General features: G+C 43.5%; 1 protein-coding gene across 1 annotated transcript; it reads right to left on the bottom strand.

The window, feature by feature from the left end:
• Positions 1-4138: 4138 nt before the first annotated feature.
• On the bottom strand, positions 4139-12384 carry PDCL3 (phosducin like 3). The gene is made up of 6 exons (XM_054162969.1): positions 12325-12384; positions 10803-10932; positions 9908-9998; positions 9144-9287; positions 7578-7786; positions 4139-4386 (listed from the first exon to the last, which is right to left on the bottom strand). Exons 1-6 carry the CDS (start codon positions 12328-12330, stop codon positions 4244-4246), a joined length of 723 nt encoding a protein of 240 aa, XP_054018944.1. The 5' UTR covers positions 12331-12384; the 3' UTR covers positions 4139-4243.
• Positions 12385-12720: the final 336 nt, after the last annotated feature.

Below are 12720 nucleotides of genomic sequence, written 5' to 3'. Positions count from 1 at the left end.
TACTGCAATCATCTCCACAAACAACAGCACAAGAATCAAGAGGATGGAAAAACAGCATTTCCCATGAAGTTCAAGATCAGCAGAACTACCTAACACTGATCACAATTACTTATGATAATCTAAGATCAAAAGCATCAGAAGAATGTACCAAAAAAACCATCTAAATTAGAACCGACTGTTATGATTGCTTAATTGTTGTGAGATTAGAGAAAATGTTCCCATGGATTTATATGTGTCTCAGTCTGGAGAGGGAAAGAGACTCAAGTTCTTTTGAATATTCATGTGTTGTGAAATTAGAGGCACAAACGAGGAGGGAGGGGGAAGGGGAGAGGGGGGAGGGGATTATATTACCACACCCTTCAACCCCCCAAGACAGTTCGAGTCTGTGGAGGAAAGGTGCTGCAGGAGATGTTGGGTCTGTAGAGAAAGGGTGTTGAGGCTTTGGCTGGAGAAGAGATGTGGTCCTCTGGGCAGCCTCTTCAGCTCCATGAGTTGCAGCAGGCAGAATTTAGGACACCGAGAGAGGGTTCCGTCTGCTTCTTCCAGGCTCCACAGCCTCTTTTCTCCGGAGCAGCATTGTCCCGGGCCTTTCCTTCTCTCGAGCTTTCCTTCTCAGCGGTATGGTCCTTCTTCTGTGTTTTCCTTCATCTCCGTTTTTCTTCTGCCAAGCCAGTAGTGGCTCAAGTCTTTTATACAGTTTTTAGTCCTTAGGTATGTGTCCAAGCATTGTCCCTCAGGAAATTCAGGGGTCAGGAAATCATCCTTCGGTAAGTATCTTTCTGCACGTTCCTGTGTGTTTGGGCAGGGGTCTGAATGGAGGGGGGAGGCCTCCACCTCCTCCTTCTCCACCTACATGCCCCCACACTCATTACCCATCAGGAAACAGGTGGTGAATCCATTGTCTCACCCTTTCCAGAGTACTTGATGGGTAGAGATTATCTTGTCTTTTGCATATTCCCAAAGGTGGCCTCGGTCCAGTGATTGATATTATCTTTGCACCTTCCAAGAGTCACTCCAGTGGCTGTACCCAACACATATCAGCTATTGTTTGGGCAAGCAGCAAGTGATTTTATCTTTGTTGAGTCACACAAGGAGAGAGAAGCATTTAGTCTCTCACAATATGTTAACTCACCAGTTTGTCATAATTTTAAACAGTTATAGGGAAAGTCAAAATGAATTATAGCACAAAAGACATTTTCATTTTAGGTTATTAAAAAAAAACAACAAAAAAGGGGAATTCAGGTATTATGTCACAAAAAAAGAATAGTTACAGAATATTAAGTTCTCAAATTTTCATTTCATATGTGATTTTAAGTGTGAGTTACCAAAATTGATGGAGGCATAAGTGAATTCTTAGGGACTCAACAGATTATGATATTATGCTTTGTCTGATAATTTTTATTGTGTTAAGGATAGGGTTTGTAGAACCATGGGGAACCCTTTTCCCCCCTCCTTTGCCAAAAGTTTATGTGTGGATTATGCTTGCTAACTTAACAGGCCAGGATACTTTACGTCTGGCTACTGCTTCTCCTGATAATCCTTTTTCTGTTTGCCTTGTGGGATTGCCTTTGGAGAACCAGCCAGTCCCATCATCTCTTTCTTATGTGATTATGAAGCCTTCTTAGAACAATCATTTATGCTTTTGTTGCTTTACTCTTTTTGTAACTTTTGTTACCTTGTATATTGCAATGCTTACAAGGCTTGCTTGATCGTTCTCTTAAGAGGGTTCTTGTCATACAACAGAAAGGAGGAAATGAAGGATTGAATTTGGGGAGCAGAACTTCAAGCACTGGTAATATAATCCCTTTCCTAACTCCATTCCTCTTCTCTCTCTCCCTTTCTATTTTCTTCACCCTCTCCCCTTCTTATTTCCATTTTATCTATGTAATAAATAGTCTAGCTGTTGATATTTTGGCCTCGCTTGTGCTTATTAATTTCACAACACGGGAATAATAAAAAGAACTCAGTCTCCTTCCCTCTCCGGACCGAGACACTTGTATATTGCAATGCCTACAAGGCTTGCTTGATCGTTCTCTTAAGAGGGTTCTTGTCGTACAACAGAAAGGAGGAAATGAAGGATTGAATTTGGGGAGCAGAACTTCAAGCACTGCTCAGCTGACAGAAGGAAATGTTTTAGCCCTTGTGGGTCATAAACCCTGGGAACAGAGTGCCGCTGTGTAGAGGGGAAAAAAGCATTCAGCTGACTACCAATGGCCACTGTGACTCAAGGAAGTTACACAAGGACCTGAAAATAGGAGCTCTTAAACATTGCAGCAGAGTCTTTTGTCTTCTGTCTGAACCTAGATAAGAGATGTGTGTTCCGTGGTGTTCTCTGGCAGCTAATCACGAGTCTGTAACTGTCGCATGGGCATATCTAATCACAAGTTGCTTTTGATTACGTTAGCCTATATAAAGAAAAGACTTTGTACAATAAAGTAGACACTTTGCTTGCATCAAGCTCCATCCCATCTCTCAATCACGGTAAAGAAGGGCTTCTTTAATTACATCAGTATAAAGAGGAAGAACAGGGAAGGTGTGGGCCAACTGCTGAATGAAGAAGCAGCCTTGATAACTGAGGATGCAGAGAAGGCAGAGTTGCTGAATGCCTTCTTTGCTTCAGTCTTTACTCCTAAGACTGAACTCCCCCTATGAATTCCAGACCCTGGATGAAGGAGAAGCAGCCTAGAGAAGGGAAGACTCTCCACTAGTCAATGAAGACTGGGTTAGGGATCAGTTACACAAACTGAGTATTCTCAAGTCTGTAGGCCCTGATGAGATGCACCTAAGACTGTTGAGAGTCAAGAGAAGCATGGTGCAATGTACAACAACAATATTCAGGATTTACTGACCTGTATTCGGCTCACCTGCACAATGTTTTAGCCATTTTGCCCAAAAACACAAAAGAGAAATCAAGAGACCTGATGCACAAACCATGATCCAGATCTCAAAGAGGAAGTCTCCACCAGGATCTTACAACTTTGAAGTTTAAGCAACAGTTATTTGTTGCTTGAACTACACGCTGATTTGACAGGGAAGACAGTGCAGGTAACATGCTTAAACTACAAAACCCCACCTTCTGCTTACCGAGTGTTGCATTCTGTAACCATCCACCCACAGAATCCATCAGCAATGTAATAAAGTGTCCCTGGGGTAGCCTTGTTAGCCAAAGTGCCTGGAGATTGTCAGACCAAGTCTAGACAAATTCAAAGTGTAGGAGGACATTAAATCCAACACAAAGTAAGAAGCTCCAAGTATCAGCAGATCTATAATTAAAGTGGTATTTCAGTTCACCCTCTTCTGCTGCCTCAATTTCATCACTGTACCTAGAAGACAGATGTCTTTCATACAGAAAGATGTCAGGTCTTCAAACATCATTCTGCTTCCCATTTGGCAATGGCATTACTATAGTAATACATCAGATTTCTGATTTTGAGGAAGAAATCAGCAGTGTCACACTTGAACACCAACCACCATCTTCACTACTGTTTCCCAATTAGCAGGTAAGATGGTACAGAAAGCTCAACCTCTGTAAAAGACAAAATGCTGCTGCTAAATGAAAGGAGATTCTGGACTGAGCAGATCCCAGTAGACGCTGTCACTAAGGCCTCTCTCAAGATGTCTGGTGTCCCAGTTGACAGCCTCCTGCTGGCCACCCTGCCAGCACACCTCTGCTGAGGACCACATGCCACCTTCAGCAGCACACACATCATGGGCTGCCTCCCCTAGCGCTGTGCAAAGTCCAGGCTGTCGGAACATCTATGCACAATGGGCTAAGAGAAGGCCCAAATAAGCGCTCTAACAAACTGTTTAGTGCCAACTATTTATATGTGATTTATACAAGTTAATCTTGTTGAAAACAGTGCACTTAAGGTCACTTCAGATTTCTTTAAGCAGTCAGCAATTTACTAAGAAAATAATTACAAGAGACCTCTGTTTCTATTGATGTCTGTATTTCAAAGCTTTGGGTAAGACTTACTCAGCCTTCACAATATAAAATGTCTTTCAGGATCTTCAGTGAAGCTGCAGTAAGTTGATTTTAAAAAAATACACCAAAGACAACCACCAAAAAACCCCAATCAAAACAACCAACAACTGTTTTCAGTTTCTGAAAGTTTCTAGATAATAGCTGTCATAACATGCTACCCATCCGGGGCTCAGCGAGATCTTGATGAGCATCTCCAGTGCTACAGGTGGGAACAATGGCTGCAGGAGTACTGTATCAAGCTCAATGCCATTGCAGTACTTAGTCATCCTCTGAGTCACTCTCCTCCCTGGCTGAGACACACGCCCTGATTGAAGACATGAGCTGATCCTGGATCTGCTTCCTGGGATTCTCCTCCAGGTCTGTCTTGATGGCACCCGACTCTGAAATCTTCCACTCCAGTTCTGTGGAGAGCAAAACAAGTGAGCCAGGAATACAGGGAAGCAAACCCAAAACTCACCCTTCCTTTCCTAGCTGACTTACCACTTCTTTTATTACCACCACCAAGAACACTGCCCTGATCTATTCCTCCTCTTTCAACCCCAGGTCTCAGACCCTGCCCTATCTCCTGCACTCACTCCAAGCTAAGCAATCCTTTAACAGTCACTAGTGGTGGTACAGTGCTCAGGGCACTGCTCTGCAGCCCAACAGTGGCATTTCAATGCCCCCATGCTCCCTTTACAACCAGGAGTGCAAAAGAGGAGACTGAAACCCAGCAGCAGCTTTAGAGGGAACTCTCTTGGTGAAAATTAATTCCACTTCCTTCTAACCACATAAGAGCAGAAAACAAGTTTGCACATCTATTGTCAGTGAAAGAATACTGCTCAGGTATTTTATCACATACCACATTCATCACAATCAGAAGACAGGAACAGATTTACTGTGAAGCAAAAAGTTGTAGCAATTCCATTTACACATCTGAATTACAGGTATTCTTCAGGGATGTACCCTGCAAACCAAATTCATCCCTTTTCCACTACACCACGTACCAATTATTAGCAAGACGGTAGGAGAGACTCCACCGTTGGTAGTGGGCCTATTACTACACAGACCCAAACTGGACTGCTTCCCAGAAGTGGTAGAAACTCAATACAACACATTCAGTTGAAATCTTTCCTCCAGCCCTGCTGGAAAGCCTATCATTATAACTGATTTCCTTCAGACATTACAGAGTAATGAATGCAACATCACACTTTCTTTAATCTCCAGTGGAAGTCTTAGGGGCTTAGGGAACAAGGAAGGAATAACTGCAGAAATTCAGTGCTCAGCTTTCTGTAATGGCTGAGTTAAGCTGGCTCAATTACTCTTGAATCACCCCAAAAATCAATTATTTATGCGCTAAAAATGTGAGAAAGGTAATGGGTTCTGCCACCTCTCACTTTGGTGCATAATTAGGCAGCCACTGTAGTTAAAAGTTAGCTGTTCTCAAATCAGTGACCTCGTGGTGTTAGAGTTGGTAAAAGGTTGTTTTTTATATTCAATAAGCAGAGCAATTAATAAAAATATTAATCATTTTATTAATCATTAAAAATCCCGCAAAAAATATTAAATGAAACCTATTTAGAGGTTCGAGATGTTCGCTCGTGGAACAGATGCCTCACCAGCAGGAACAAGTGACAATTTAAACAGTATGGACAAAAATCCAGAGACAACAAACAGCAGTTTGAACTGTAATGAAAAAAGGAACCCCGGCAATGAAGCCGGCGATTGCCCACAACGGGGAGGGAACTCCAGAATTCCCTAGGGCACCAGGCCTTCAATAGGTGCTTATAAACATCAGATACTGTAAGTCCTCTCTGGCCCTGATACCTCATGGCACACATCAGGATTTAAACAAAACCAAAATGGCGTCGACCAGGTGGAGGCTGCAGGAGCACCGTTTCACTTTCTGTTGGTGTCTGCAGCTTGTTGCTGAGGCAGGATTTATCCCTGAAGGCTTTGTAGCTGAAAGCTTTGTAGAAAAGAGGTTCCTCTGCTGCAATCCTTTTGCAGCAGCACTGATCACCTCTCCCAATGAAACGAAACTGTCCCGGGGGCTCAGCTCCTCTGGGGTTTCGCCTCTCGGCCTGGCAAGACGTGTCCGTCTGCTCCTGGGCTTTACAACGCTAAAATAGCAAGGGGTCTTTGCGGTCCTGTCTGGGCAAACTGAAACACAGTTCAGCTTCCAAGCGAAGCTTGTGGTTCCTTCCAGAGCGTGGACAATTGCAAGGCAAGGCTCTGGCTCTTTGGGATGGTACTTAGAGATTTCCCAAGACAATAATGGCCAGCGACAACACAGATCAAGGGATAAAACCCTGATATTGCAACCTATAGAAAGGCTTCTTTCCAGACATGGTCAAAAGCATGCCCACCTGGGTCATTATCTGGTTCAGAGCATTTTTGAGGCTTTTTGTCCCTTTGGGACACATGGGCAAGCTTTTCCCCTTCTGACAGCTTAAGGCAGGGGAGTGTTTTCTACAGCACAGACCCAAAACATCCCATAAACTTCAGGGGTTTAGTAAAAAAAAACAACAAACAAACAAAAAACCCAACTAAACTTGGCATCCTATCCCAGTATAGGCAGCAACATCATTCAGCATGAACCTCGAAATGCTGCTTAAATGTGGCTCATTTCAGATAACATACCCTTGAAATCTGATCTTGAAAGCATCTGGGGCAATATGCCTACTCAGAAAGCTGACGAGTAACCTTTTAAATGAAGTAAAATCCAGTAGGTTACATCCAAGTTGCATCCACTTTCCAAGAGCAAACTTTTTTCACTACTGATATCTGTCTTCAAGCACTGCCAGTAGGATACTGTCTCCAACCACCCACCACCAAGCTGCAGCTTTTACTGAAGGGCTGATAGCACTCTGCAAGACCTGCATCTCCTGAATCATATCATGCTGATGAAGCTGCACAATCCAACCTGCCTCCAGGCTGCTGAGGTGGTCACAGAGAAGTAGTCTAGGGAAAACTGCAACTTCCAGGAAAGGTAACAGCCTTTCCTGGTGGACCCCTGTTCCCCCTGAACCACTGAGGCAGGAGCTTAACATGTTGCCATCTCTGGGAGGTGGCAAGAGAAAAAGGAAGCAGCCAATTTCAGGTTGGCACCCTCATTTAGAGAAACAGACAGGCTTTCTTTAAAGGTTCATGAAGAGTGAAGCCTGCATGTCAGGAAGGTAAAACAGATAGTATATTCCATTGGCTTGAAAATGAAAGAAGAAACCCTACAATGGTGCAGGCAAGTGCTAGTTATCAGGTGCACACATTATCAAGCAACTGAGGACAAGGTTAGTCATTCAGTTACAAGAGCCCTGAAGAATGTACTGTTTACCCTTTTATACATTGAGGAAAATGTGTTTCACTCAATAGAGGGTGTTAATACTTGCACACACTTAAAATTAGTATCTACATGTTGACCTACTCAGCCACTGAATGCTTTTAAGAGCCTTAATGGCATGTTGTTGAGCCATAAGGGTGCACAAATGAAAAAAAAACAACAACAAAATAGCCAAACAAACAAATCTAATTTTTAGTACTTCCTTTCTAAGCCTCACTTCTTTCATTCTTAACAAAGCTTTTCTTTTGGAAGACTAGAGATGCAGACACTCACCGTCCCTTGTCAGGTTCATGCCACCAAACACCAAAGGCCCAATGAACTGAGCTTTGATGTCTCCCTCCAGGTACACGAATATTGTGGGCAGGTTCTTATCAGGATAGTTGGGAATGCAGGTGGTAGAGATTGCTTTGATGAATTTCACGTCTTTGAACTTTCTTGCAAGGCCACTCATATGTTGATTTATTAAGGCACAAAGTGGAATCCTATGAAAAACAGTAACAGACATGCACAAGGAAGAAGGAAAAGGCAAACTAGGCAGTATCCTGCTTTTGCAGTAAAGTCAGAAATACCATCTTGATGAGTAGCATTTATGGAAAGACAAATTGTCTTGATTTAACCCCAGCTTGCAATTAAGTACCACACAGACACTTGTTCACACCCTCCTCTTTGGTGGGATGGGAAAACAGAACTGGAGGGAAGCGCAGACTGAAGTAGAAGTCACGAATTAAGATAAAAAAGCTCAATAGAACACAAAAGGAAATAATATACACAACAAGTGATGCACAAAGCAATAACTCGGCAACTGCTGACTGATGCCCAGCCAGTCCCCAAGCCACAGCATCCCCAGCCAACTCCCTCCAGTTTATATATATTGGGCATGATATCATATGGTACAGAATATCCTTTTGGCTCACCTCTCTTTGCTGTGTCCCTTCCCAGCTTCTTGTACAGGCCAGACTCTGCTGATGGGGCTGTACAAGTCTAAATGTCACTGACTTATTGCTAAGCTGTGTTTATACTGTCTAAAACATCAGTGTGTTACCAAAATTATTCTCATCCTAAATCCAAAGCACCACACTGTAACAGTTACTAGGAAGAAAATTAACTCTACTCCAGTTAATATCAGGACACAAACGTACCAGAAGCAACTTCTGAATACCTTTGCTGTCCAGCATTCAAAGTGAAGGAGCATCACTGGAGGTTTTGGCAAGTGGTAGATTTTAAGGTTAGCAATACAACCTTCCCCGTCATACACAGAAACTGGCTTATGAAGACAGGGTATTTAGCAATTGTGTTAGGAAGGGCAAAGCAGGAAGAAAAGCAGCTCCTGTAAGAAAGTATTCAAGTGACAATGAACACCTAGGAGGCTGTCAGACACACTGACCAAAACCCAAGTATTTCCATCCCTTTCCAGAAAACTGTAGCGGTTTATCAGACCTTTCTGACAACTTTTTCTATCATGCTGACAGGACTGGAAACCTCATTCACTGAATTTTATGTTTCTGGAAACCAGGTTAAAGACACAGAGATCATTCTAATGCACAGCACCTTGCACTTTATCCAGAATCACTTCCAAGGCCTGGATATTTCTGTGGCAGCAGCTACCTCTATGGCAGCTGCATGGTACAAGTCACACCGTGCTGCATAGATGAATGCACAGATGTGAAGCCATTTTAGAGCTATAGTTTAGCAGTATTGAGTCAGCAGTAATTAAATTACCAATTCACTTCTTACAACTCCAGAATCAGTCTTTAATGTCCACAATAACTACACATTTGTCTAGAGTACTTTCAGCTACTGACAGAGAAAGATTTAAAGGTTAAAACACCAAATTCTTACCCTTGTTTGTAGAGGTGCAGGACTACCCATATACCTTTTCCAGCTTTGGTAACCTCTTGAACATAATCTTTTCCTGAAATCTCCAAAACTTCACCAAATTTATTCTTCATTTGAGCTGCTTTCATTTCTTTTAGCCTTTGCTGCCTGAACAGCAAGAAATGGGAAAGAGATCTTGAGAATAAATGCATTTTTGACAGTGCAAGACTTAAAAGAGCTGCTTGAAACCTAGACTTCAGAAGCACATTACAAACTTCTTCGAAGCTCAAACCAGCAAAAGCAAGCTGACATAGTCAGTAGGTGCTCCTATACTTGCATCACAAGTTAAAACAGACAACATGCAAGAAGTACAACTATGTCCCATGAATTTTTTTTCCATTTCTGCCCTCTGCAGATACTACGCTATCAATCTAAATAACAAGAAACATGAGATGGTAGGCATTAAGAGATAATGGAAAACCAACCCTGTAATTATGTAAAACTGCATCACCTTAAACTCATTCAAGCAAAAATTGAACAATATTGAAGGTGATTTTAGAAGCTTTCTGACTCCCCAGCAATGCCCTCAGCAGATGCACATTATCTTTGCAAAATGAGGTTGTAAAGGATACCAAATTTAAATTCAGTTATCCTATTAATGAAAATTAGATGCTCTACAAGAGAGCACACAAGCCATTTTTTCTATCATCAGGCCTAACAACATCCTTCCTCAGCAGTATCTAACAGTATACAAAAGAAAAAAGCCAAAGTCTGCATGCTGCTCTGACCTGTACATTTCAATAGCTTTCTCATCATCCTCATTAAATTCGTCTTCATTCTCTTCTAGCTCTTCCAAAGTCATGTCCTCGTAAGTTTTCACTAGAATGGAAGAAAGATCAAATCAGCAAAAATCCTATCCCAGAATTAAAATTCACAGCTTTTACCAGTCCAATAGGATTTATTTACTTTAAGGACAGATTAACTATAGGAAAAATGGCTTACCTGAAGTATGTTTGTTACTGGACTTTTAGAAAATATAGCTGGAAAGACAATGATGATAGACATATAGATGGAAAGGCAATGATGTAAAGGACTAAGCTGAAGCACGCCTAGACTAGCAGACAGGTACCTTGCACTTGCTTTCAAGTTTGGTGAATAGAATAGAATAGAATTAACCAGGTTGGAAGAGACCTTCGAGATCATCATGTCCAACCTATCATCCAACACCACCCAATCAACTAAACCATGGAACCAAGCATCCTGTCAAGCCTCGCCCTGAACACCCCCAGCAAAGACCTACCTAACACACACACAAGACAGCCAGGACACCTGAACAGAGGAAGGAGGAAGCAAATGACAGGTAATGTCATGAAATACTTTCTTGCACATACACATGTCAGACTCCCTTCACACTGTTCTTATTTCAGTTTTCAAGCATTTACTTCCATAAAATCGTAGACCTGACAGGAAGAACAAAGTTTTTCTGTGCTGTAAGAATGCATGAGTTCAGGAAAGTATCTGTTTGAAACTGTCAGGAGATGAACACCCTATATGAGAAGCAGCTTTGGTATTGCTTGCAGGCTTGCATCTCAAATACATAAATATTACTGTTGGCCATTTCTTGTACAATCTTCTCCCAGCAGTCACTTGTCCTGCTGCTGCGCGAGTTGGCTGGTCACTCACCAAGAGACTTCTGAAGGATGGCAAGTTGCTCTTCTTCCTTTGCACGCTCCTTTTCCTCCAAGTTTTCCTTTGGAGGAAGGATACCTTTCTTGCGCAGGATGTCATTCCACTCTGTGTCTTTATTTGGGTCCTAGAACAGAACAACAGCAACAACAAAAGAGGATGATGTGCATTCAAGATGAACTTTATTACTTTGAGAACTCAACACATACTAGTTTTTCCACAATGCACAGCACCCCGGTAAACCGCTATTTGTCTGGCACCAGCAAGTCACAGCGTGCATCCTCTTGAGGCTTCTTTGCCACCCCACATCAGTGCCCTGAAGAAAGACTGTTTTATTTCATCCCACTTACACACATATAGGAGGTTTTGGTAGGGTACAAAAGTTTGAAGTGCTATAACCATGACTGCAGCTCTCACAAAGTGAAATGACGGGAAGAAATCAGTTGGGTGACAGGAAATCATGGTGGCCACAGAAAGCATGTGTAAAGCCTCAGAAAAAGCAGTCACTGCACTGCAAAGTGCTGGTGAGCTGGAAAGCACAGGCACCAGCCTTGCAGACCTAAACTGTGTTCTCCTTGTTAAATTCAAGTCTATGTGACTACACAAATGCTTAGCCAGAAGCTAGCACAGACTCTGACAGATCAGCCCATTACTACAGAATCACATCTAAACCTATGTTCCTAAAAGGACATTTTACTGTGAAATAGTCACAATAATCCTGAGAAACAGGAGCAACGGGTACCCATGTACTGATGAGAAGTTCAGTAGAAGTTGTTTCCAAGTGAGAGAGCAGCATTCTTCTTTTAAATACACACGCCACACAAAAACTTCTATTTTTTATATGTTTTTTTTAAATCAGTGATAACCACTAACAGGCTGAGTTTGGCTCCTTACAATATTGACCTAAGTTTACTACAAAAAACTGAATACAATGCTGTGCTATGGCTGTGTAGCCTACACTAGGTGTCTTCAAGACCGTATCTCTTTCCTAGCCCAACACAGAGCAGGCTGCGAAACAAAATGAAGAAAGTAAGGAAAGAAGATGAAGTAACAGAGCAAAAAGCACCCTAGATTTACAGGGGAGGTTGCGTCTTTTACAGTGGTCAGTTTCCCCTCGACACGGCACTTCAGAGCATCTACTGTCGTCCATCAACATACTGATGGAAGTGCTCAAAAGACCCACCTGCCTATCTGCTTACTACAGCGAAATACCGTGCTTAAAACACACACACACACCGCCCCCTCACCCCCACACCCACCTCCAAAACAAGGCATGACACTTCACAACAAAACCGACACACGACAGACACTGTCATTCCTAGAAAGAGGAATGAAAACAGACTCCCCCGTGGCTGCCTCAGAGCGCACCACTGCCGACGGCGGCCCACGGATGCCAGTGGGGCTCAAGGCCGCCATGCCACTCCGGCGGCCGTGACCCGATACGGTGCCCGGCCCCAGCGCTTCTGAGCGGGATTCCTCCGCAAGACAGACCGCACACAAGGTCCCCTCTGCTACTCACCTGCATACCGCCTACAAGGCCGAAGCGCGATCAACCGCGGGGCAAAGAGGAGCAGAACAGAGCGGAGCGGGGCGGGGCAGGACCGGACCCGGCGTGCGCGGACGGAGGAGGCGGCGCTCTCCGGCGGGGCGGGCGCACCACGGCGTCTTCTTCCCGTACGGCCTAATAAGGACGGACCCGGCTGCAGGGGGTGGGTTTGTGGGGGTTTCCGCCGCCGCTGCTGCTGCGGTGCGCGTCCCGTGGAGCTGCGAAGGGAATCTTCGTATTTGTAAGCAGCGGGTCCGGAGCGCTGCGCCTGGATGGGTTCACGGGTTTCAGCTCTTGCTTTTTTCCTGCCTCTTTTTCTCCTTTACCGTCAGTGTTTCCCACAGCCGCCATAGTAACGGCTTGTTAAAA

The sequence above is a fragment of the Dryobates pubescens genome, chromosome 7 (assembly GCF_014839835.1).
Source record: "Dryobates pubescens isolate bDryPub1 chromosome 7, bDryPub1.pri, whole genome shotgun sequence".
In the NCBI taxonomy this organism is placed as follows: domain Eukaryota; kingdom Metazoa; phylum Chordata; class Aves; order Piciformes; family Picidae; genus Dryobates; species Dryobates pubescens.
Note: the sequence above shows the minus strand (reverse complement) of the source record. Positions and strands in the feature narration are given on the sequence as shown.